The 27,113-nt window shown below is 36.1% G+C and overlaps 1 protein-coding gene and 1 pseudogene across 1 annotated transcript; one reads left to right on the forward strand and one right to left on the reverse strand.

The window, feature by feature from the left end:
• Positions 1-396: 396 nt before the first annotated feature.
• On the reverse strand, positions 397-22,180 carry ANKIB1 (ankyrin repeat and IBR domain containing 1). The gene is made up of 10 exons (XM_060196243.1): positions 22,021-22,180; positions 19,571-19,705; positions 18,468-18,554; positions 18,315-18,381; positions 17,223-17,368; positions 14,990-15,168; positions 14,344-14,395; positions 9,883-9,994; positions 4,555-4,688; positions 397-4,233 (listed from the first exon to the last, which is right to left on the reverse strand). The coding sequence occupies exons 1-10, from the start codon at positions 22,033-22,035 to the stop codon at positions 3,493-3,495; spliced, it is 1,668 nt and encodes a 555-aa protein (XP_060052226.1). The 5' UTR covers positions 22,036-22,180; the 3' UTR covers positions 397-3,492.
• LOC132539826 (transcription factor BTF3-like) lies at positions 7,355-8,216 on the forward strand (annotated as a pseudogene).
• Positions 22,181-27,113: the final 4,933 nt, after the last annotated feature.

A 27,113-nucleotide genomic window follows, 5' to 3' on the forward strand; every position in this document is an offset into this window, starting at 1 on the left:
AGATCTACCACTCTGGTGAAAAGATGAAAACAAAATAGGGCGGCAACAATACACACTTGCTACGGAGACGACTTAGTAATACCCCCCCCCCCATGTCCAAAGCACTGCTTAGCTCTGAATTATGGTGTTATGGGGGACTGAACCTGGGACTTTGGAGCCTCAGGCATGAGAGTCTGTATGCTCTCTACCCCCACCCTATGACCTAGTAATTATATCCTTAACCCAACACTAAGATAAAACTACTCCTTAGCCCAAGAGCTGACACATGAACCCCCCACACCCATGAACTTGTTTATTTCATTCTTAAAAACTTAAATTTGTATTATAATTTAATAATTAGATTTCAAAATTTTGCTCCTCAGAGAGATATTAACTATAACAGCTGTAAAATCATGATCCACTTGAACAAATCTCAGATTTTAATTCAACAGGTAAGCAATTATATTTGAAGACAAAAAAAGAACAAAAAATGAGATAAATAGTGGTAATTAACATAACATCCAAAGAATAATTCAGCATATGGACACTGGTGGTGTTGCTTCAAATTCACACAATGAAAGGCATAAATATAACAACTTGACTTTACATGGTTATCAGTGGCAGCCCCCGTGAAATACACCAACCAGTTGTTAGTCTGGGACTTGGGTCTATGCTCTTAATTTCAGATGCCAAGAACTGTTTTGGTAACTCAGAAAAGGGAGGATAAAAAGAATGCAGGAGAAGCAGGCATTTCTATTCATATGGCATAAAAAAATTTCACCTCCTAAGCAATTTCTCAAAGTGTTTTAAAATTCTATCTTATTCTCTGGTTTCAACTAGGGATTTCAAAACAAAAGCATTAATAATTTTCTCCTGATAACTATTGTCATGAAAATAAAAGGAACCTTGATGCCATAATAGTTTAACATATTTCCATGTAGTGTTTTGGGGTTTATCTTTCAGATAGAAAATGATCACTCAATAAATGGGAGAGTGTAAAATATTAGGCACTAATCAATGAATTACATATAAGAACCAAATCAATCCCATCATACTGGAGGGGATTTAATTTGAAGAAAATCAACTTCCTTACTTCATTAAAATAAAGTCTATAATGAGACCAAAGTGAAATAGTTTAAGTAAGAAATGTTTAATCCAAGAATTTTACATATTATTAACAGCATTCATTTGGCCAAACATCTACACGCTCGTAGAATCCTACTGTATATAAAGTGGGAATGTATCAAGTATAGACTATGAAAGTGCAAATAACAAGTCAAGGTTAGAGTCATATTTTTTTTTTTTACATTATAAAATTAACTTGTTTACAAAATAGGCTTTGCCAAACTTTATTTCTGAATTGTAAAGTCAATGACTGTGTTGTTTTAAAATATGTACCAAGGAAATACAAATTAGATACTGATAATATTTTCATGCTCAGGAGAGACCAACAGCACAGAAACAAAGGTGCATCACTTACACTGTCTTTCCAGAATAGTCTTTCTCCCTTTATTGCAGCTTTGCAAGATGCCTCAATGTGATAAAAAGACACTTTCTATTGAAAAATTACAACTTGGTCTAAAAACTGATTGGTGTTGATATTTTTAATCCAAAATAAATTTGCAAAAAAAATCCTTTAATGGACTATTTTAGTTTAATATACAGTAATACACTGTAAGTAAAGTTAACATTTTCCCCCAACTAATTTAATAGAATGATTCAATGTTTTTGATACTTGGGAAAATAAAAACTAATGTGGACCTCTGCTAGCCAAAACATAAGCGTCATCCCTACATGGACTATCCTAGACGGGTCTGGGGAATATTGAACACTTTAAATAATCTTCTACTCATATGAATTCAACATCCAAGAATATTTCAAAACAGGGTTTGAAAAATGTCATCTAACCACAACAAATGTTACATAACAGTTTATTCAGCCCAGAACTTGCCTATATAAACTCAGTAGGGAAATTTGGAACCCATAGATTTCTGGTAAGAATCTGGAAAAAAACATTAAATGGGGTGTTGCATATCTATTTCGCTTGTGTACACTAGTTTTATTAATATGTAAGTAAAACAACCATTTCAACAATTTACTCTAGTTTTAATTACACACTGTACCACTGTATCTTAATTACAACTAAGACCAATATTTTCTTCACAGTAAGACACTGATAACTAGGAAGTTGATTTTTTTCAACACTAAACAGTAATCACACAGCAAATGAGTATTGTGTAATAGAACAAACACAGGTCAGCATTTGCTACTTAGGCAAACAAACTGATTGAACATTTAGTTGTTATATTTACTGTAAAGGCAAGGCCATGGGTGGTTTTATGGAGGTCTTTGCAATTCATAGCATAGTTATTTCAGAAGAGACATTGAAATTTGAATTACTCACTTATTTTACTGGCAACTATCCATTTAGGTTAGGCAAAGGCACAGTAACATGTTGCGCAGGATGTCTTATTGAATTTTTTAATAATTGTGGGATTTACTATAACTCATGAACTCTTTTTTCTATTTTATAAAACACCATTAAAAGTAATTGCACCCATTAGTAATTAGAATGCACTGTAAAATTTGAAAACAAAGAACTATGATTGCACTTCCAATAAAGTGTCTCTTAAAATACAGCACCGCTGTTGCTAATCAACTGTACTTTAATATTAAAATAAACTGTTTTTAACAGCAGCATTAGATTTAGTTAACTTAAGCTACAGGCTCCATTTATTTAAATGCAGTCTCCATAGCAACAAAAAACCCCATTAAATTCTGGAATATCATTGCTACCAAGTGGCACCTTTTACTCTGGAGAAAGATGAAGCTTCTCTGGAGCCTTCTAGGACACCACATACCTACACGCCTTCTTACCGCACACATCTGTTTGGCACAAGTGGACTGTAAATAGACATGAAAAGAAATCTTTGATTCATGAAGAAATTAATACTAATTACACCGTGGCAGATGTAGCAGTACAGAGATGTCTGGGGTAGCTCACTTCACAATGCTCAGACAAAGAGGAAGGAAGTTGTAGAAGAGCACAAAGAGAGTGAAGAACTATATACTATCAGGTATGTCCAAAAATAACTTCTAAAATAAAGAAAAAAAACTTTTTTATTTAAATAGGAAAATGACCCAAGGATTAGGGAATAAACTTTTAATTTAAATGTCCAATTAAGTATAGCTGACCTTAGGGTAAACAGAGGACTGCACTTTCACAAAATGTAGAATCTAACCTATTTATTCTATTTGTGTTTCTCTTCTTCTCCCATTCTTTTTGTCAGCAGAAAGGGGAATTGCTAGCTATCCAGTTAAGTACAAAAGAAATTCCCTGTAAGGTTAAAAATGAAAAATGAAGCTATCATTTAAGGGAACTCCTTCATATTCAATCCTAATGTCAGTGGTTTATAGTTGAGTTGGAATTAAGTGGGTCAAGTCTCTATAATGCATACTCTCCTAGCATACTGTCTGCACCTGCAATTCATCTAGAGCCCAGAGATGTGCAGTTCACACTAAATGTACTTGTTCAAGCCAGTCACTTGAGGTTTGAGGTGTTTGACTTGATGCATCTGTGTCATCCCCCTTACTGGCAGCCTCATTACCATCATTTCCAGCTGGAGATGCTGCTCCCTCGGTCAGAATATTATCCTGCAAAGGATTTTCCTCTTCTATTTGGGTTCCTCTACCCTCACTGACAATAGCATCTTCAAATACTGAATCTTCTGGTGGCACCAGTTCCACATCCCTCATGCCCTCTGACCCATCTTTGACACAGGGGAGCTGGGACTCTGCACTGACTTCTGTAGTTGCTGGAGGAATCAAGGCAATACTCTGAGGATTCATGTCATGAAACCAAGCCATGATATTGCCAAGGAGATTGTCATTGATGTTAGTGTCCTGGTCGGCTGAGTCAGGGTCACTGGATGAGGGATAGAATTCACTTCTTTCCTCACTGAGTGGGTGTGAACTCAGTGTGTCAGTTGAAAATGGGTCACTTTCGGTTCCTAGTCTTATGAGGCTGTCACCTAGTTCCAACAGCTCAGAACTGCTCAGTGCAGCTCTGGGGCTGTCTGTGTTCATGGGAATGGAGTCCAGCCTGGTAGGTAGAGAAGTGCCTATGGCACCTAAAGATGCTTCATTACTGAGGAAGTCTCTATTTTCTTCATCAATAGCCAGCCCAGACTCCTGCAGTGATAACTGTATTGCGAGAAGTATATTGGGATCATCTTCATCCAGGGAACTCAGAGCCTAAGGCAACAGAAAGTAAAATCGCTTTAAAACTGAAGAGGGAGAAATGATTTAATCCAATGAAGGCCACCACTATTCTTTCACCAGACAGATAATATTACCTCTATTTATAGAGAATTATTTTATTGAATCAAATCTTATTTTTCTCCTTGTCCATGCTAAAGGGGAAATTAAGGAAAATCTCTTTAAGATAAATTTGGCACACAGAAAATTTCTCCTGTAGCATATCTCTGAAATAAAGATTTTGAAATAATAGGAGGCTAAGTGAAAGGTAAAACAGAGAAAGAAAAGCATGGGCAACAAGGTTGCCAGGAAGGCTACCTGAAGAGAGTCCTGGTTCTCAGAGTGACTGGCAGGGGTGTAGTCGCGTAGGGAAGAGCTGTGCAGCACACTCATAGACGCAGAACTTACCACGGAGGTGCCAGGTCTCCGGCTGCTGCTTCCTTCTGGAATCTCTGTTTCAAAGCAAGTGGAAGCAGAGATGGTTAGCACATTTCTTATTTAAAATGGTGACTTCTCTTTCGCTGTTGGTGAACAACCTTATTCACATGCTCACATGAGCTCCAGGAGATTTCTTACCTTTGTCTCATTATAAGTAACAATATATATGCAATACTATTGCTTCAAGCCCACAATTGCTCTTTATATTTCTGCTTGTGCTACATATGGTTCTATTTGTAAAATCAAAGGGTCACTATCCACTTCTCTTTAGTTCTTTTTTTTAATTTTTAAAAATATTTATTTATTTTCCCTTTTGTTGCCCTTGTTTTATTGCTGCAGTTATTATTTATTGTTGTTACTGATGTCATCATTGTTAGATAGGACAGAGAGAAATGGAGAGAGGAGGGTAAGACAGGGGGAGAGAAAGACAGACACCTGCAGACCTGCCTCACTACCTGTGAAGCGACTCCCCTGCAGGTAAGGAGCCGGGGTATCAAACCAGGATCCTTCCACCGGTTCTTGTGCTTCGCACCATGTGTGCTTAACCTGCTGCATTACCTACCGCTGGGACTCCCTTCTCTTTAATTCTTAAGGAACAACAAATGAAGATGTTTTAGTTTTTCAGAGTTCTTAACCTAAAGAATTTGGGGATTAAAGATTATCTGAAGGACAATATATAAGCCTATTGATTGGTTTATGAAAGATGATCAACTGACATTAGTCTGAAGATTTTCAACTAAAAACTTAACATTTAAAAGTTGATCATTGGACATCTAATCTTTGACAAAGGTGCCCAGACTATTAAATGGGGAAAGCAGAGTCTCTTCAACAAATGGTGTTAGAAAAAAATGGGTTGAAACATGCAGCAGAATAAAACTGAACCACTGTATTTCACCAAATACAAAAGTAATTCCAAGTGGATCAAGGACTTGGATGTTAGACCACAAACTATCAGATACTTAGAGGAAAATATTGGCAGAACTCTTTTCTGCATAAATTTTAAAGACATCTTCAATGAAACAAATCCAATTACAAAGAAGACTAAGGCAAGCATAAACCTACGGGACCACATCAAATTAAAAAGCTTCTTCACAGCAAAAGAAACTACTACCCAGGGAGTCGGGCTGTAGCGCAGCGGGTTAAGCGCAGGTGGCGCAAAGCACAAGGACCGGCATAAGGATCCCGGTTCGAACCCCGGCTCCCCACCTGCAGGGGAGTCGCTTCACAAGTGGTGAAGCAGGTCTGCAGGTGTCTATCTTTCTCTCCTCCTCTCTGTCTTCCCCTCCTCTCTCCATTTCTCTCTGTCCTATCCAACAACGACAACAACAATAAAACAATAAGGGCAACAAAAGGGAATAAATAAATAAAATAAAAATTAAAAAAATAAAAATTAAAAAAAAAAAAAAAGAAAAAAGAAACTACTACCCAAACCAAGAGACCCCTTACAGAATGGGAGAATATCTTTACATGCCATACATCAGATAAGAAGCTAATAACCAAAATATATAAAGAGCTTGTCAAACTCGACAACAAGAAAACAAATAACCTCATCCAAACATGGGAAGAGGACAAGGACAGAATATTCACCATAGAAGAGATCCAAAAGGCTGAGAAACACATGAAAAAATGCTCCAAGTCTTTAACCGTCAGAGAAATGCAAATCAAGACAAGAATGAAATACCACTTCACTCCTGTGGGAATGTCATACATCAGAAAAGGTAGCAGCAGCAAATGCTAGAGAGGGTGTGGGGTCAAAGGAATCCTTCTGCACAGCTGGTGGGAATGTCAATTGGTCCAACCTCTGTGGAGAACAGTCTGGAGAACTCTCAGAAGGCTAGAAATGGACCTACCCTATGATCCTGCAATTGCTCTCCTGGGGATATATCCTAAGGACCCCAACACACCCATCCAAAAAGATCTGTGTACACATATGTTCTTGGCAGCACAATTTGTAATAGCCAAAACCTGGAAGCAACCCAGGTGTCCAACAACAGATGAGTGGCTGAGCAAGTTGTGGTATATATACACAATGGAATACTACTCAGCTATTAAAAATGGTGACTTCACCGTTTACAGCTGAATTTGGATGGAGCTTGCAAAATTCATGTTAAGTGAACTAAGTCAGAAAGAAAAGGATGACTATGGGATGATCTCATTCTCAGCAGAAGTTGAAAAATAAGATCAGAAGAGAAAACACAAGTAGAGCCTGAATTGGAATTGGTGTATTGCACCAAAGTAAAAGACTCTGGAGTGGGTGGGGGGCAGGGGAGAATACAGGTCCTTCAGAGGACCTAGTGGGAGTTGTATTGTTATATGGAAAACTGGGAAATGTTATGCATGTACAAGCTATTGTATTTACTGTTGATGTAAAACATTAATTCCCCAGTAAAGAAATTAAAAAAAAAGTAAAAGTTGATCATTAGCCCCCGGCTCCCCACCTGCAGGGGAGTCGCTTCACATGCAGTGAAGCAGGTCTGCAGGTGTCTTTCTCTCCCCCTCTCTGTCTTCCCCTCCTCTCTCCATTTCTCTCTGTCTTATCTAACAGTGACATCAATAACAACAACAATAATTACAACAACAATAAAAAATAAGGGCAACGAAAGGGAAAATAAATAAATTTTCAAAAAGTTGATCATTAATTAATTAACTTACAGCTCTGGCTTATGGTGGTACGGGGAATTGAACCTGGGGCCTCAGAGCCTCAGGAATGAAAGTCTCTTTGCATGGCCATTATGCTATCTACCCTCACCCAATTTATTTTTAAAATAAGGATTTTTTCCCTTTTTAAAGGATGTTTAAGGAGAACTGGAACGAGGAGAAAACTCTTCTGTAAATATCATAATAATAATCAATAGTTACAAAGCAGTGCTTAATTGTTTTACATGCACTATACCATTAATGGCCACAATGAGTCTAGAAAATGGCACTATTAGTGCTGCTTCTTGAAAATGAAGAAATCAAGATGCCATCTTGCATCTCCACATGAATGCATCTAATCATAGCTGGTCTGCTGGAGACCTGTCAAGCTCCATTACCACTCCAACAGGATGAAAGGAAACATGAACCAGGAGAAACTTTGCCAAACTGCAGGCACAAGTGTAAGTGGGAAAGGAATTACTCACAGAAAAAAAGAAGGTATGTCGTAGAACAACTGCAGCAGATGATTTAAAAAACAAAAAACAAAAACACTATTTCTCCTTAAAGAAGTTAGGGATGACCAGTGTTGCTTGCATCGAAGAAGTACGTATTTATGTACCAAGAAACAGCGACTCACTTTAACAACCCTAAAGTCCAGGTATATCTGGTAGCAAACACTTTCACCATTACGGGCCATGCCGACACAAAGCACCTGACAGAGCATCTAGCATCATGAAATGGCATGACTGTTTGACTAGTTTAAGGAGATTGGCTAAAGCTCTACCCAACCAGTCTATGGGGAAAAGCACCACTCGCTACAGAAGAGGATGATGTTTCTAGATCTTGTGGAAAATTCTGATGAGGCTTCTAAGAATGAACCAAACCAAATTAAATTAACTTCCTAAGAAAAAAAACTTGAAGTTACTAGTATTTGTTATTTTATATTATGACTGCTTTCTGAAATTTTGTGCATGAGTCTGATAAAATTGAGGTCTCTGATATTTTTAAGCTTAAACTCCATGGTCATTGAAGCTCTTTTCAGATTTTGCTTATATACAACTCATTTGCAGCTAATAAAGCTGAAGAAGCCTGGGAATAAAGTTTAAACAAAAATCACTAATTTACCTAGTATACAGTTTTATTTTTTTATTTCACTGACACTCATTTGTACACAACAAGCAAAGCTGCTTATCAAAAACTAGTCATATGTAATGTGGCATTCTTTGATGGAATTGGATTAGAGATTAAAAATGACATAGAAGGAATTACAGAAGCCAGACCTTCCACCTTCTGCTCCCCATTAAGATCTTTGGTTCATACTCCCAGAGGGATAAAGAATTGGGAAGCTTTTAATGGAGGGAAGGGATATGGAACTCTGGTTGTGGGAAATGGATGACATTTTACCCTTCTTATCCCACAGTCTTGTCAACCATGATTAAATCACTAATAATAATAATAAAACAGAAGAATATTAAAAGGAGGAAGAAACAGGAAGAGGCAAAGGGGAAGGAGAAGAAGAAGCAAATGAGATGTCATCTGGGAGGTAGCTTAGTTGGAATGCGGGTAGAATATACTCTGCCTGGGAGTCGGGTGGTAGCGCAGCGGGTTAAGTGAGTGTGGCACGAAGAGCAAGGACTGGCGTAAGGATCCCAGTTTGCGCCCCCGGTTCCCCAGCTGTAGGGGAGTCACTTCACAGGCGGTGAAGCAGGTCTGCAGGTGTCCATCTTTCTCTCCCCCGTCTGTCTTCCCCTCCTTTCTCCATTTCTCTCTGTCCTATCCAACAATGACATCAATAACAATAATAACTACAACAACAACAAAAAGACAAGAAGGGCAACAAAAGGGAAAATAAATAAATAAATAAATAAAGAATATATTCTTCCTATGGGAGGCCCTGGGTTTGATTCTTAGCACTATATTATAATGGAGTAGACCTCTGGTTTCTTTCTCCATAAAATAAAAATGAAGAGACTGAACACAGGAAAGGTTAAGTGACTGACTAAATTTTCACACTGCTACTCAGCAGAGATGAAGTCAGGAACCCAAGTCTAATTTCACAGCATATACTGTGACATTAGATGATATTGGGTTGTCAGAAAAGTCATGACATATACTTTTTTAAATGAATCTTTTTTGATATTTATTTCCTTTTGTTGGCCTTGTTGTTTTATTGTTGTAGTTCTTATTGCTGTTGATGTCGTTGGATAGGACAGAGAGAAATGAGAGAGGAGGGGAAAACAGAGAGGGGGAGAGAAAGGCAGACAGACACCTGCAGACCTGCTTCACTGCTTGTGAAGCGACTCCCCTGCAGGTAGGGAGCTGGAGGCTCAAACCGGGATCCTTCACTCTTCCCTGTGCTTTGCGCCACATGCGCTTAACCCACTGAGCTACTATCCAACTCCCAAGTCATGACATATTTTTCTATGCAAAAATGTGCTGTGACTTTTCCGAAAACCCAATAGTTGTGCAATGATTATGGATTTAAATGACAAATTCTTTAACAAACAGATTAGCCAGGATTAAAAACAAATTCACAAGAACTAAGAGATTAAAATGCACCTAAGAGTTTACCTAAAGTGCTTTCACTTGGCTCATCAGGTTCTGGAGGGTTATTGAGCAGACTGTGCACGTCTCCTCGACGACGTTGTCTATGTCTCCTTCGATACTGAAATTCAGCATATTCCTGCATAAACCAAAGTTTACAAAATACAGGAGAGCATGCAATTTTTAAAATGCAAATAAAATGAACATAACACTTTCTTTCCAGGAAAAAAAAAAGTGTGATTTGATTTTATATATAAATTATAAAATCATTTGGCTTTAGAAAAGAAACTTCAGAGTCTGCCATGCCAAGGAAATGGAAAAGGAAAATTAGAAGAAAAAAAAACAAAAAAAACCCAGTCATTGCAATTGCCCGAATAAATTGGGAATACTTGCAAACTCCAGTGAAAGGTAATAACTGAACCCTGTTATTTAATATAGCATAATGACTTTACTAATATAAGGCAGGCTTTCCCTGGAAATTTTTAAACAGATCATTAGATTTTGGGGCTACTAGATGCCATAAACTGAAAAGTCAAATGATTAGGCTAATGTATGGAATTACCTACAACACAGAGAAGGTGAAATCTTCACAGACTTTGTAGATGTCTTTGGGTTTACTTTACATTTTTGATAACAATTTTTTCTCACTTTTTAATTTGTTATTAATATTTGTTACAATATTGTAAGGTAACAATTTATATTTCCTCAACATACTCACCACCTGTGATAACAATTTAAAGTAGGCTTGCTATTAGCTGAGGCTACTCTCTGTTAAATGGGTATATGTGTAGTTTTCCAGATTTAAGTAACAAAAATGTTAGAAGAGATGCCAGTGTACATAAAAAAACAACATAAAAAAGGCCATTCTGAGAATTGTTATATAGTCTTTCAGTAATAAATACTAAGATTTTCAGTTATTTTTAAAAAATGACATGTATATTTAGAATATTTTATTTATTTTGTTGAGAAAAAGAGAGACAGAGACCATAGCACTGCTCAGCTCTGGCTTAGAGTGGGGCTGGCATTCAAACCTGGGACCTCAGAGCCTCAGGCATGAGAGCATTTTGCATAACCACTATACTGTGTCTTCAGACCAGATTTTTAATTACAATTGATAACTGTAGAATATTCTATATGTTCATATTATGAAAGTGCTGGAATAAATGAAGTCTTATATGACAAACAAAACTTGCACATCATCCCATTTTCTAAATTTATTTGATTCCATCATCACCTCTGCAAGAAACTAGGATCTACTAAGAGGCCAGAGGCTTCTTACCGGATTAGTAACCAATGAATGAAAAGTACAAGTGAACAGAGAGGCTATTTAGTCTTTTGAAAGTTATGTGTTAACTATCATTTTCTTTTTTCCTGTAGGATCCTGTTGCAAAACTGGATAAATGTTATGTGTCCTCATGGCTCATTAGATCATTGGGGAATTCTGCATTTTTTAGATAAAGATGGCATGACATTTTTACATGAGTTAAAAATTTATATTTAGGGAGAACTTGTTTCTTTTTTAAATATATATATATATATATATTCTATATATATATATTCTATATATATATATATATATATATATATATATATATATATATATATATATATATATTTCCCTCTTGTTGCCCTTGTTGAGAGAACCTGTTTCTTTTACATACTTAATGATGGTACAAAAACTATTCTGAATTAATTACATTCTTATTGACTAGAGAATACACACACTTCCAGTTTAACAAACCTAAATGGTTTTAAAAACAAATGTAAAAAACACTTGTTTACTCTGATATAAAACTCAAATGGTATTCTCTTATAATGTAATAGGTTTAAAATGTTTTTCTACCATAGTAAATCTAAAGGGGCTAGATGGTAGTACACCAGGTTGAGTGCACATGTTACCATGAAAAAGGAGCCAGGTTCAATCTCCCAGTCCCTATCTGCAGCATGGGGGGAAGGGAGCTTCATGAGCAGTGAAGCAGTACTGCAGGTGCCGGTCTGGCTCCTTCTCTAACTCCCTTCCCCCTCAATTTCTCTATGTTCTATCAAAGAATGACAGGAGGAGAGAAGGTAAGGAAGAAAGAAGAAAAGGATGCCAAGAGTGGTGGATTCATTATGTAGGAATAAAATTTCCAGGATAACCCCGGTGACAAAAAAGTAAAATAACAATAAACCCCAAAATTTCCAATTTTTTCTAAGAATTTCAAGTAGGTATATAAATAACGGTTAGTTTAACACTCATAATGGTTTGAGAGTGTTATTCAGAGATTAAGAAGTATTTATGGGGAGGGTAGACTGCCTAGAGAATTGTTTGTTTTGCATGTCTTAAATAATAACAGAAATGACTTTCTGAGCACCTACCAAGTCAGTGACTTAAAGAGATCTTTGATCCTTCCAAAACTTCACTGGGTAGATATCACTATCCACACTTTAGAGATGAGAAATTGAATACGAATATGGATTAAGGTCTGTAGACTAAAGAATTAGATTTACATATAGATGCTCCTAAAACTACACCCTTTTTCTGGTTCCACTGTCTTTCAAATGGTACTAAACAAATACTTATGTTGTCACTGACTCAATTAACTTGAAGTTGGGATCAACTTGTGTGTGTGTGTGTGTGTGTGTGTGTGTGTGTGTGTAGAGTGGGGGATAGAAACTCAAACTAGGTCTACGGCCATACCACCCTGAACACGCCCGATCTCGTCTGATCTCGGAAGAAACTCAAGCCATAAGTCTATTAGAATTTGTGAACAGGACCTTTACCAAGTCTATATGATGGCATAGAGCTCTATTTTATTTTATTTTTTTAAACTTTTTGCTGTCCTCATTTATTTATTGGATAGACACAGCCAGAAATTGAGAAGGAGGGGGAGACAGAGAGGGACAAAGACAGAGACACCTGCAGCCCTGCTTTACCACTTGCAAAGCTTTCCCCATGCAGAGTGGAGACTGGGGTTTTAACCTGGGTCCTTGCACACTATAACATGCTCTCAACCAAGTGTGCCACCACCTGGCCCCAGAGCTCAATTTTAAAGACACAATTTTGGTAGTTCCTGGCTACCAAAAAAGTACAGAATTTTAATGCTTTACACTGTGGTAATTCTTTGCAGTAAGGTTTTACATAAAAGGTTGGCATTGCAGTGTGCCAAAGACTTTAAAGAAGAGGAAAATAAAAATGAACTAGAACAACTCCTATAGATTTATTAACACATAAAATTAAAACCAAGAAGAAAATACCATTTATATTTCCACAATTCTCAACTTCTGGAGAATAACAGCCCAATGATTTTATTTATAAATATTTATGTGTGAAATGGCAGGCTTATTTTTAGTAAATGAATCTGTGCCAGCCATTATCAGGCCTTTCAAATTCAAGGATAAATATTTTCAGGTTCCTAAAGTTATTGTCTGAGCCAGAAACTACAAAACAACATATACATAATAGTAGATATACTGGTAAAAGCTTTATTTTTTGCAAAAATACGCTCTTCTTAAAACACTGAAACCTTTTTGCTCTCTCTCTCTTTTTAAATCGGAGCTTATTTTCCTCTTTAGTGGTAGTGTTGTACAATATTTCCAAAGTTGTAATTAAATTATGACACAAAAATAATAATCTCAGAACCAGGTAAGAAAAAATTATTTTATAACTGATATTTCATTGATATATTAATTCCTTTTTTGCAATTTAAGTTAATTAAAAATTTTCATATCAGAGCTCTTAGTCAATTATTATTACTATTTTAAAAACTTATCTACCAATACAAAAGGCTATAAGGTGATTGCAAGTATCCTCAGCAGTTGAAAAAGAGAAGGTACTTGATTTAAATAAGCCACAGTCACTTCTGGGTAATAATAGTTCATTTCATTCTTTTGATTGCAGGTAACAAGTGAGTTAAAAATGATAAGATATCATTGTCCTGCCCCCTGTCCAAAACTGAGTTAATAGGCTATCATAATATAACCATTGGGCGATATACTACTTTAAAGACAAAGGAAGGACAGGCAGAAATATAAAGAACTGTTAAAATAATTTAAAATCAGACCAAATGGCTGATTGTGGCAATTTAAATCGCAGAAAAGCATGACCAAGATTTTTACTGTCTTACTTTTATGTGCAGTAGCTGCTATCTGCAGTATTACTTCAGTCATTTTGTATTTTAATAAAAAGTGTACAAATGTTCAAAAGAAGCAGCAACAAAGCATTGCTTTTTTGCATAAACATTATTGATGTCACGTGTACACCTTAACAGTTGGTAATCAATTCTCAGATTGTTGCAGTATTTTAGTTCAAAATATTAAATGTGTAAATACATTTAATAATGTGGTGATAATTCAAATATCAGAAACAGATAAATAAAGGCATTTTTATTATAAAAGAGAAAAGCACTGCTGATCTTGGTTGGATTTAAAATAGATGAGGGTACAATTGCAAGTAGGACTGCACTAAGGAAAATGCAATTTAAAAATAACCCTGCCCCAAATAATTACCTCAGGTGATGCAAATCCTAAATATTCCCAATCCCATGTTCCTCCAGCAAAGCTAAAAGAAATTAGATACATTATTTATTATCAACATTACAAAATAAAAACAACCACACAAGACCCTTGCCCCTTCCAATTATTTTGTCTTTTTGCAACTTGTTTAATCAAAGTATATAAATTAGTAAATATACTTAAATGATACTTCCAATATTTTTTTTCAAATTCTAAGTTGTTTTAGAACACTTAAATAACTTAGTAATGTCAGATTTCTAACTTGTACACAACCTTATACTTAAAAAATATAAATGTAGCCATAACAAATTGACATGGTTTCCAAATTCTACATAAGATAGCTATATTACAAAATATGCTACATATTTGAAGTGACACATAGTATAGTCGTTGAACTACAAATTCACTGAAGTGTGGAAGTAACTACCCAAATTTCATTTCAGAAGTCACATGCTGACAAATAGGTAAAAAGGAAGTCAGCAAAAAGATCACCCCAAACAAGTCAACATACCATTATCAGTTATTCATATTTTAGGTGTAAGTAAATTCCAGAAATACAAACATTAGCTGGATAAAAAACAGATCTGCTGGTACTTGTGACCAGAGCTACGATGACTTCCACAGCGTGTACCCTTTTTACCTGCGCTTTGGAGCTTCTGGGGAGTCGGCAGGAGCAACTCCCCTAGCTACAGATGCCAGGAATTCTTGTCTCTTCTGCTGCACAAGACATGCAGCCTTGATTATCTTGTGTCGGGGTGTGCGAAGATAAGGCCTATTGACTTTTTGGGCAAGGTCTTCAGTGACCATTTCCAGATCTGTCTATGATAAGAAAAGCGGAGAAACAGACTAATTACAGGCTGAGTGGGTTAGTCAATAGCAATTCCAGAATCTATCTGGCTTCTCAGTTAAATCTTAGCTCTTAAACATCAGAAAGTAAACTAAATTTTGAAATATTTTCCTATTTAACATGTGTTTTGTTTTGCATTTTTCCCAGGTGAAGAAAGAGAAAGAAGGATAGTATAAGAAGTTATCTTCAATTCAGGAAACTAGTACTCATTTGATAGGCATTTATAATGATGTAGCTAGTATAAATTACTAAAAGACAATGTGCAGAACAGCTGTCTACAAGGAATTTATCACTGTCTATGTAAAAAAATGAATAAATTCCAACATGCATGTAGTTCTAAGACTACCTGTTATAAAACTGTAAGTAAATGCTAATGGAATCCGTGGTAAGGCAAGATTCAAAGTCAGGTTTGGAAGACTTCATGGAGATAATGAATATTGACACTAGACAAAAAATGTTAGATATAAATGAGTGGGCGGTTCAAAGGGATGGCATGAAAACTGCAAAGAGGAAAAAGTATGCTGGCTGAAGACTAAATGTATAACAGAACAAAACAAAACCTCAAATCAAAAACAAAAAGACCCACCCTAATACAATGAAGTAATTAGGTTAACTACTTATGATCTGGCTTAATTCTTTTTTCTTTTAAAAAAAATTCTAGGGGCTGGGTGGTGATGCATTCAGTTGAGCTTACACATTATCAGGCACAAGGTGGGTTCAACCTCGTGTCCACACATGTATGAGGGAAGCTTCATAAGTGAAGTAGGTCTGCAAGTGTCTCTCCTCCTGCTCTCCTCTCAATTTTTGTTTATCAAATTAAAAAAAAATAGTAATTCCAGTGTTTTTCAGTTTTGATTTTTCAAATAAACAATACAGCAACTTTCTCATCTAATATATGTTTGAAATTCTTTTTTCCTTTTTTACTTTAATTTTTAAAATTATTATTGATTTAGTAATGATTGACAAGTTTGTGGGGTAAGAGGGGTAACAGAGGGGTACAATTTCATACAATTGCCACCACCAGAATGCCCTATCTCCTCCCCTCCATTGGAAGCTTCCCTATTCTTTATCCCTCTGGGAGTATGGACCAAAGATCTTTATGAGGTATAGAAGGTGGGAGGTCCGGCTTCTGTAATTGCTTCTCTGCTGGACATAGGGTTGATCCATAACCTCAGCCTATTTCTACTGAAGGTGAAATTCAACTACTTAATCAAACTTGGGCCAAATCTGAACCAAAACCAGGTGTTTTTTTTTTTATACTGTTTAAATTTATTTTTAAAGCAAAGCTTTACTTAGTTTAAAGCAAATAAATTAATGTTTTTCAAAAAAATATTTATTTATTTATTCCCTTTTGTTGCCCTTGTTTTTTTGTTGTAGTTATTGTTGTTGTTATTAATGTCATTGTGTTGGATAGGACAGAGAGAAATGGAGAGAGGAGGGGAAGACAGAGAGGGAGAGAGAAAGAGAGACACCTGCAGACCTGCTTCACCGCTTGTGAAGCGACTCCCCTGCAGGTGGGGAGCCGGGTACTCGAACCGGGACCCTTACAACGGTCCTTGTGCTTGGCGCCAATGTGCGCTTAGCCCACTGGGCTACCGCCTGACTCCCAAGAAATTAATGTTGTAGGAAACCTTTGCATAGCTCAGAACTTCTTCAGCTCTGCAGTGAGAAATTTAAACATTAATAAAATTTCATCTTATGATTAGAAATTTTTCCTTTGGTAAAAATTGTTCCAATAATGAAGGCAAAGGTCAGATAAATGGCTCAAAAGTTATGTCACATGCCTTGTCTTATATGTGGCCCACGTTTGAGCTCTAGCATTACATTAGCACCAGAGGAAATTGGTCCCTCTCTCTGAATAAAAAAGTAGCCTGAAACAGTGGAATCACATATTCTGAGGCCCAAGTGCCACAAAGGAAAAAATTACTAATAATCTTGAAATAAAATTAAACTTAGTCATGTGATTGAAAGGGATGGAAATATTTTTTCATAATACACTCATTAAATTTAATAAAATTTATCTTACTTGCATGAGTTCAAAAATTTCTTTCTTTGTGCTTTTAGGTTCTAAGAAAAATCCATATGGATAAGAACACTTGAGAACACGTCGAGTTTTTAAGAGCACATGTACTGCATCTTCAATGAAAGTTGTATCTGGACAGCCTCCTTCAGCTATAAAATAAAGTCAGTCACAGCAAAAAAAAAAAAAAAAAAAACATATATATATATATTTATAAATATGCTATCATAGAATTAAAGTTATCTTTAAAAAGATCTGACTTTTTAAAACAAACACACCAACACCTGTCCCCTGTATGATCACTGTGAAATACTATGTTCTAGAGATACTATGGCATATCCAATATACAATCCTATTTTAGGACTATCTTCTGAATTTTCAATTTAGGATCTATAAGTTAGCTCTCTTTCAAAGTATTGCTTTTTCACTCTAATGCCCATTATATACCAGTGAGATTATTTCTCCCAGGGTAAACTTGCTGAATTTCCAATACTTTTTGGAAATTCAGTCAGATGGCACCTAGGTGACATGAATCTTGCTCCTTTAACTAGGTCATCCATTTTCCCTAAGATTCTAGAATATCACCAGTGGCACTTAGTGAGCAAAAACCATGATGTGTGTTTATCTGCTAACAGCGTAAGCTGCATTAAAGGAATAGACAGATGAGCTGCGCAGTAGCGCACTGTGTTAAGCATACATGGAATAGAGGGGAGGAACATACAGAGTATAATAATAATAAGTAATATTGTTATATGGGAATCTGGGGAATGTTATGCATGTACAAACTGTTGTACTTACTGTTGAATGTAAAACATTAATTCCCCAATTAAAAAAATAGTACTAAAAAAACAATAAATAACAAAAACAAACAAAAAACCAACAAAATATCATAGACCAAACCAAAAAAAAAAAAAAAGTAATAATAAGCTAAGAGAAAATCTCAACACAGACCTCAAATGCTAAGTTGTACTCTAGGCTTCTAAGTATTAAAACAGTACCATAAAGGGTTCCTTTACGGGCTTTAACGTCCCATCAGTGAAGTGACTTAAGCATGGGTCATTACTTTGTATTAATTATCATCTAACACTTATAACTTACTTTCTTTGAGAGCTCTACTCAACTGTTCCATCTTTTCTTTGGCTGTTTTAAGAAGGCGTTGTTCTAACTAAAGGAACAGAAGTAAAAAATTTAAATAAGTCCCTAAATTTATGAAAATATAATTCAGTTCATTTTAAATGAGTTGGGACATACCTGGTAACTATGCTCATGGTTTTTAAATCTTGTGTAATAGTGCATAAATCGGTCAAGTTCCTGAAATCTTTTATGTTTCTTCTCAGCCTAGGAAACAAAAGTCCAGTGCTTATAAATAAAACTACTAGATATTAAAGTTGGCTTACTGCTTAGATTTTATTAACAATAGGTAATAAGGCACACAGATTCGTTGATTACTTTAGGGAGAAAATAAATGACCAATACACCTTAAAAGCTTTCAGAACAAAGTCTTTATATAGTTATATTCCTTGTGACAATCTGCAATCCCAGATGACTCAGATATTATTTTATTATACTGCTTACTGCTATGACGTGAACTCAAATTTTTATGCTGCTATCCTAAGTCTCAATGTATTTGAAGATAGAACCTAAGAGATGATAAATGTGAAACAACATAATTAGAGTGCAGCACTAGTAACACTGTGAGGAAGACATCTCAGCCTGATTTCCTTTTCTTCCTTCCTTGTGAGGATGTAGCAAAAGTAAGTTAATATATAAGACAGAAAGAAGAGTCCTCACTATAAACCAAATAAGTGAGGATCTTGATCTTGGGCTTCTTAAGTCTCCGGGACTATGAGAAATAAATTTCTGTTGCTTAAGCCTTAAGTTTATGCCATTTTTTAAGGTGGTCAAGCAGACTAAGATACTTATTTTATATTAAACACAGTGGTGTATTATTGATATTATGCTAAAATTATTTTTATCTCATTACAAAGGCAGGCTGGGATATGTAAGACTTTTTTGATCTTCATCAACATTATAAAAAGGAAACTTGATTATTATTTTTTAATCAAAGCACTGCTCAGCTCTGGCTTATATGGTGGTGCGTAGGGGACTCTGGAGCCTCAGGCATGACAGTCTCTTGGCATAACCATTATGCTATCTACGCCCGCCCTCGGAAACTTCTTAAAAAAAAAAAGTTCAAGTTTATACAGCTATGTTGTTTAAATTAAAGGTTACCTGAAAGTATACTCAATTTAATGCCTCATTACAATGAGGGCACAAAAAGAAGAAAATAATTCAACTGCCATTAAGTGACTTATCCAAAGGACTTGGTTCAATTTTTTTTTTTTTTTTTTTACCTCCACAGTCATTTCCTTGGATTGCTCCTCCACATGCTGAATGACTTCATAGCGAGTACATCTATAATAACCTCCAGTGGAAGAACTGTGTTTTTTCCATTCTTCTAGGCAAATCCAGCAAAAGTCATACTTGCACTTCAAAAGAAAAGATAAATGCAAATGTCTCCCAATATTAATACACATTTTCTGACTTCTAGGCAACCTATTTATAGACACTTAACAATCCTGACTGTGTCCTATTTATAGAGATTTAACAATCCGACTGTGTGACCAGGGCAAAATCTTCTCAAAGACACATCTTCTTTCTCAGCTTCCTTTAGGGACCCTCTCTGTGCTATGCAAATATGTGGGTTTTGATAAAGCAGTACTACCATTACCCTAGTTTTATAGAACTTCTTCAATTTCTGTTTCTTTTTTTCTTTTATTTGATAAGATAGAGAAATTGAGAGGAAAGGGGGAGATAGACATCTGCAGCCCTGCTTCAACATTCGTGAAGCCTCTTTTTGCAGGTGATAGAGAATGGGGGCTTGAAGTGGGACCTTGGGCATGGTAATGTACACTCAACTCATTTTTTAATTCAAGAGCTACTAGGCTGAGTTAAAGGGTCCAAATATGAATATTCAACAAAGAGACCCAAAAGGACAATAAACATATAAAAAATGCTCTAAGTCATTGACTGTCAGAGAAATGCAAATTGAGACAATTAGATACCACTTCACTCCTGTGAAAATGTCCAACATCAAAAGGATAGTGACAGCAAATACTGGAGAGGTTGCAGGGGTAAAGGTACTCTCCCACACTGTTGGTGGGAATGTAAACTGGTCCAATCCCTATAGAGAGCAGTCTGGAGAACTCTTAGGAGGCTTGAAATGGACCAGCCTTATAACCTAGCTATTGCTATCCTACCCTATGACCCTGCAATTCCTCTCCTGGGGATATAACGTAAGGAGTCAAACATACTCATCCAATGACACATGTGTATACCTATGTTCACAGCAGCACAATTTGTAATAGCTCAAACCTGGAAGCAACCTAGGTATCTAACAAAAGATGAATGGCTAATAAAGTTGTGGTATATATACAATGGAATACTATTCAGCTATTAAGATCATGAATTCATTACCTTATCTTGGATGGATCTTGGAGGGGTCATGTTAACTGAGATAAGCCAGAAAGACAAGGATGAATATGGGATGATCTCACTCATGGACAAAAGTTGATAAATAAGAACAGAAAATGGAAACACAAAGTAGAACTTGGACTGAGTTTGGTGTATTGCACAAAGCAAAGTACTCTAGGGAGTGGGGAGGGGGCTTTCAGATTTCATATTTTCAGGACATAGGCAATCATGTATCTTAGTAATTATCTTAAATTAGTAAGATGTAACCATATAGGTATATGTAATTGTGCTTTCTCCTATAGCATTACTGTAATTTTTTTCTTAATACATCATGGATAGGAAGCTGACTCAAGGTCTCTCTACTCATTTAGCCTTTCACAAATATGTGCTAACTCAAAACATTGTGTGGTGGTCCGGGAGGTGGCGCAGTGATAAAGCGTTGGACTCTCAAGCATGAGGTCCTGAGTTCGATCCCTGGCAGCACATGTGCCAGAGTGATGTCTGGTTCTCTCTCTCTCCTCCTATCTTTCTCATAAATAAATAAAATCTTAAAAAAAAAAACAAAAACAAAAAAACATTGTGGACTCTTTTCACTTTGATACCATCAAGTTCTTTTGTTGCCTATATAGACATATTTGGTGCTTGATTTAATACAAGTAGCCTTCAGTGCAGATTTTCAACATCCCAAAATAAGTGGCAAATTATTTACAAAACAGCTAATATTCTTGCATTTTACTATAAAAAAGTATATAAAATTTTACTTTTCCAATCAACAATCAGATGAAGAAAAATGAACTTATTTTTATAGAACTAAATTTGTCACTTAAATACTCATTTAAATACTCATTTGTTTTAATAGTTTCATTCCCAAAAGCAAAAACTGTTTATTGAACCATTAGCAACACTGAAGCATCAATAAAGGCATATCAATGGTTCAGTAATTGAGTTAGAATGTGGATTCAATGATATATGAACTTCTGTTCCACCTTCACATTAAAAAAAAACACCTGAAAAACATAGCAATTTTCTGGTTAAGGTTAAGGTTAGTACTTTCTAAGCTAAGTGCTTCCAAATCAGCTTTGCAAAGATCTACAGAACTTGTGAAATTATAAAGATGGCACATTATCATTTAATGTTATTATTTACATATCAACAAATTATCTAATAATCTCCACTTTACAGGGAAAAGTGAAAGAATTACAATACAACAATACAACCTCCTAGAATTTATCTGAAACAAGATTTTATGCTGAAATCATTTCTTCTTTGGATTAACAATCAAAATAAGATTTCAAATGCAAAGCATGCAAGATCCTGTCTAACTTCTTACCTTAGCACACTGCATGTGATTGCATCCTTCATTCTTCTGGATCGGAGATTTACAGTTAGCACAGGGCTTGGAGTTTGTTAACAACCAGAGACAATTGGCAGCATCCTCATAAGCTTCACTAACTCCCACAACTTTTGGATATAAGACATAAACACAAAAGTAAATGATTTAGGGTGTAACTTCCTGGGAGGAACTAAAACTGAAGTTTCTTCACAAGTTGCCTGTCAGTTGGAACCTTGTACCTAATTCTCTGATAGGATCTATGGTAACATTTCTAAACTGCTTCATTTTATTTATTTATTTTAAAATATTTTGTTTATTTTAATGAGACACAAAGAGAATACAGAGAGACAGGCCAGAGTACTGCTCAGCTCTGGCTTATGCTTGTTTTGGGAATTGAACTTAGGACTTTATCGTCTTAGTAAGTCTTTTGCATAAACGTTATGCTATTTCTATTTCCCAAAGCCACCTCATTTAAAATAGCATGATTATAGGGTAAGAAGCTGTATTCCAAAAGCTTAACTTATGATAACTGATTAAAAGGAGATTTTTTTTTTTCCCTTAGAAATTTGTGTCTCAATAAGCTGGGGAAGAGGGGGGAAAAAAGTGAGTCTCTGTTTAATCACTGCATCAAAGAAAATCACAGAATGCTTACTTTAGGTAGTAATTCCTTTTTAAAAATTTATTTGTTAGGACAGAAAAGAATTGAGATGGGGGAGAGAGGCACCTACAGCTCTGCTTTACTGCTAGTGAAGCTTTCCCTCTGCAGGTGGGGGGGACCTGGGATTGAACATAGGTCCTTGAACATTGTAATGTGTGCATTCAATGTTCATCATTGCTGTTATTATTGTTGTTGTCATTGCTGGCAGTGGAGGCCATTTTTCCCTTTTGGTGCCCTTGTTCATCGTTGCTGTTATTACTACTGTTGTTGTTGGATAGGACAGAGAGAAATCAATAGAGGAGGGGAAGATAGAGAGGGGGAGAGAAAGACAGACACCTGCAGACCTGTTTCACCACTTGCGAGACGACCCCACTGCAGGTGGGGAGCCATGGGCTCGAACCGGGATCCTTAGGCCTGTCCTTTGCACTTTGCACTTTAACCCGCTGCGCTACTGCCCGACCCCCGTGATAACTTCTTTTCATAAGATTTATTTATTTGAAAAAGAGCAAAGCACTACTTCGTTCTGGTTTGACATATGGTGATACCAGGGATTGAACCTGGGGCCTCTAGAGCTTCAGGCTCTAACACCAAGATACAACCCCCTCCCCCGACTCCTGTTTCCACTCCCCTCCATCTGTAAGAGCTTAGTTATAAATATAATTTCTGAAACTCCTCAACATAGTAAAAAAAAAAAAAGAAAATTGTTAAAATAGCAACATTTTCATCCATGTTTACTTCAGATAACCTAGAAAAGGAAGACAATGTGATATCAGAGCTGCAATCTTAAGGTATGCAAGGTTTTAAGAGATTCTGAAGTTGACATCTTACATTCTATAAATGCTCTCCCAACCCCCAATTTAGAGAGAGAGGGTTCTAGATGCACAACTTTAAAATTATTTTTTATGACAGGCAGACTGGAGAGGGTTCTAGATACACAACTTTAAAATTATTTTTTACTGATAAAAATGTAAGTAAATTTCCCTTTGCTTAGTTTTGCTTTCCTAAGTTCTAAGTGCACAGGGAATCCTGTGTTTTCTTTAGTGAAAGGTATGTCTAAAAATCACTTCAGAATTTCTGAAAATGGGCCATCAAATCAAGGCTCTGATTAGATGTGTACATTCTCAGAAAAATGACTACTCTATAGTCTAAATATAGACTACTATATATAGAATATATATAGTAGTCTATAGACTACTCTATAGTCTAAATTAGGGTTGAACCTCCCACCTTCTGCTCCCCATAAAGATCTTTGGTCCATACTCGCAGAGGGATAAAGAATAGGAAAGCTATCAAGGGAGGAGAATGGATATGGAGTTCTGGTTGGTGGAAATTGTGTAGAATTGCACCCCTTTTATTCTATGGTTTTTGTCAATATTTTCATTTTATTAAAAAAAAAATAAAACAGGGAAACCTCCAATGGGGGGGGGAAATATGAACTCTGGTGGTGGGAACTGTATCCCTCTTATCCCGCAATTTCATCAGTCATTATTAAATCACCAATAATAACATTAAAAATTAGGGGTGAAATTAAATTATGAATTTTTCTTGTAACTTTATTTTTTAAAGAAATATGTTTTTTTATTATCTTTCTTTATTGCATAGTGACAGTCAGAAATTGAGAGGGAAGGTAGTGAAAGAGAGGGAGAGAGACAGACACCTGCAGCCCTGTTTCACCACTCGCAAAGCTTTCCCCCTGCAGGTTGGGACCAGGGGCTTGAACCTGGGTCCTTGCGCATTGTAACATGTGCACTCAACCAGGTGCGCCACCACCTAGCCCCAATTTATTTATTTTTATAGAGGAAAAGCTTTACACGCTTATTATATCAAGGGTACAATTTCACAACTCCCCCAAAAATGTGCTAAAGAAAATTTACCTAACTCTCACACACATTAAATCTCTGGGGAGGGAAGTGAGGAAGGTGGGGGATACACAAGCAACAAAGGTGTAGGCTGAGTGATCCCTAGAAAGTGGCTTTGTATGTGGACATGGACGTCTGCACACTAGGAGCAGCTCTTTGATGTGGTCTAGCAGTGGGAAAGTCTTGTCTTGTTGAGGGAACCTTCACTGCCTACCATGCAAAGTTTGTGTTAAGAATAGAACAACAGCTACAGCTGGTTTTCAATTTCACATAGGACTGAAAACAGAGAAACAGTAGCAGCACTGAACTGATCAGACTGCATTCCAGCCAAAACCTGGTAAAGGGTGGTTTTATTAGGGATGTTAGTTAGATGATTCTGAGATAATCTGGCAGAGAACACAAGTCTCAAATGAAATCTTTACTATGCTTATGATAAATAAGCTGTGAGCTAACAGTGTTTACAAATGTGGTTGCTATAGAAGCTAATAACTAAGTACAGATATTTAATTTTTTGCTTAAAAATGCTGACCTTTCTCCTTTTAGCATCAGCACTATTTTTAGCTCAGAGCTCTAACATTTATGACCTTTATTGTCTATTGTTACAACAAATAAAGCACAAAGCCATTAAAAACAAAGCAGCTGTGTGGCCTGCAACATAACAGTTTTTTCCCACCACTCTTTGAGAAAATGCTAGTTTCTTACCATAGTGGACTGCATGAAGTAAATCATGCTCAGGGCATAACTACTTGTCATTACATCAAAAAACATGTGCTGGAAAAAAATTGTCTTCACTTCTACATAGCACATAGTAGATATTCAAAAAAGTGATTAGATGACATACATATATACATATATATATATAGCAGATGTGTTTAATATAATCTCACTATAAAATATCCTAGAATTATCCATTCCCTTTGTTTCATCATATGGAAACATCTCACTCATTATCAATTAATAAACTGTTATTCTGGCTTACAAATAGTTTCTACTTCTTGAATCCATATAACCAGATCAGTAAGTGAAATTAATGTGACAAATTAAAAATGTTGAGAAACACCTCTCAGGAAATGAGACACTACAGACACCTATACAATGTCATGGCTGTCAGTCTCTGCTAGTATCACTTCAACTGCTGATATGCATACCATGCCTTTGTCACTGGACTTTTGCTAACACCAACACACTGTCTTCAGGAAGATTCTTTAATTCTCCCCAATGTGAGTTAGCTGTTCTATTTGTACTCTCATCTTTACCTAAACATATTAGCTACCAAATGGTACTGTAGTTATCTTACTGCTTCCCTCGTAGCTCCTGTATTCTTTAAAAGCTGCACCACTTTTTTTAATGTACCCTGTTCATAAGAAATATAGATTACTGAGTGAATTATTTCTTTCCCCCACCAGGGCTTTTGCTGGGTCTTCATGTCTGAATGATTCACTGTTCCTAGCAGGCCTTATGGAAACAAAACAAAACTGGGGGGGGGGGCAGGTGGTGGTACACTGGATTGGGTGCACATTTTACAATATGGGGGGAGGCAGGGAGGAAGCATCATGAGAAGTAAAGCAGTACTACAGGTGTCTCTCCATTTATCCTTTCCCTCTCAATTTCTGTCTCTATCCAAAAAAAAAAAAAAAAGAAAAAAAAAAAAAGGCAAGGTGCCAGGCATTGGCACAGTACACACAAACAGTGAAACAGTGCTGTAGGTACCTCTCTTTATCTTTTCTTCCCCTTTCGATTTCTGTCTCTATCCAAAAAATAAAGATAAAAAAAAAAAAGGTTGCCGAGAACAGTGGATACATTATATGGGCACTAAGCCCCCAAAGATAGTCCTGCTGGCAATTAAAAAACTTCTTCTTCTTCTTCTTTTTTTTTTTTTGAGACCCAGGGATTGAGTAGTGAATGAAATACAGAACTAGCAAGCATGAGGTCTTGAGTTCCAGCTCTGGAACTGCATATGCTGAAGTTATGCTCTGGTTATCTTTTTCACCTAAGTAAATAAATCTTTATTTGCAATAAGTTAAACTAACTTTATAATCTGAAATATTAATGAATCAAATTAATTTGAATTTTCACTAGTTTGAAAGAAAACAGTCGTTAGTAAAGTCTTCAGGGAATGAGAAATGATTGCAAAGCAGATATTTTACTTAATAAATGTGGGAAGTACTATCAGGAGGGTAATTCAAACCCATTTTGCTTATGAGGCCCTCACTCAATCCAGTTTAAAAGCTAGCTTCTTCACATGTAACAAGAGATCACTAACATCAATTTCATCACATTTTGGTAACCATTAACATATTTATAAATGTCTTAGTAAAATAGTTATAGACATAGCTTTTAATATAAATAATCCTACACATGCACACAATCACAGTAGCAATAAATTAACTTATCTTGCCTTCCACTAGAAGCTTCCAGGGAAATAATTTTTCAATCACCACTGATCATGTACTGCTTCCCATAAAGTACAGAAAAGCTAGCTGGTCTACACTAGGAGGAAAGGGAAAGGCTATACCATGAGGTTTAAGTATGAACCCTGTTGCTTCATTAATTTTATATCTTACATTAGAAAC

Source organism: Erinaceus europaeus, chromosome 8 (genome assembly GCF_950295315.1).
Source record: "Erinaceus europaeus chromosome 8, mEriEur2.1, whole genome shotgun sequence".
In the NCBI taxonomy this organism is placed as follows: Eukaryota; Metazoa; Chordata; class Mammalia; order Eulipotyphla; family Erinaceidae; genus Erinaceus; species Erinaceus europaeus.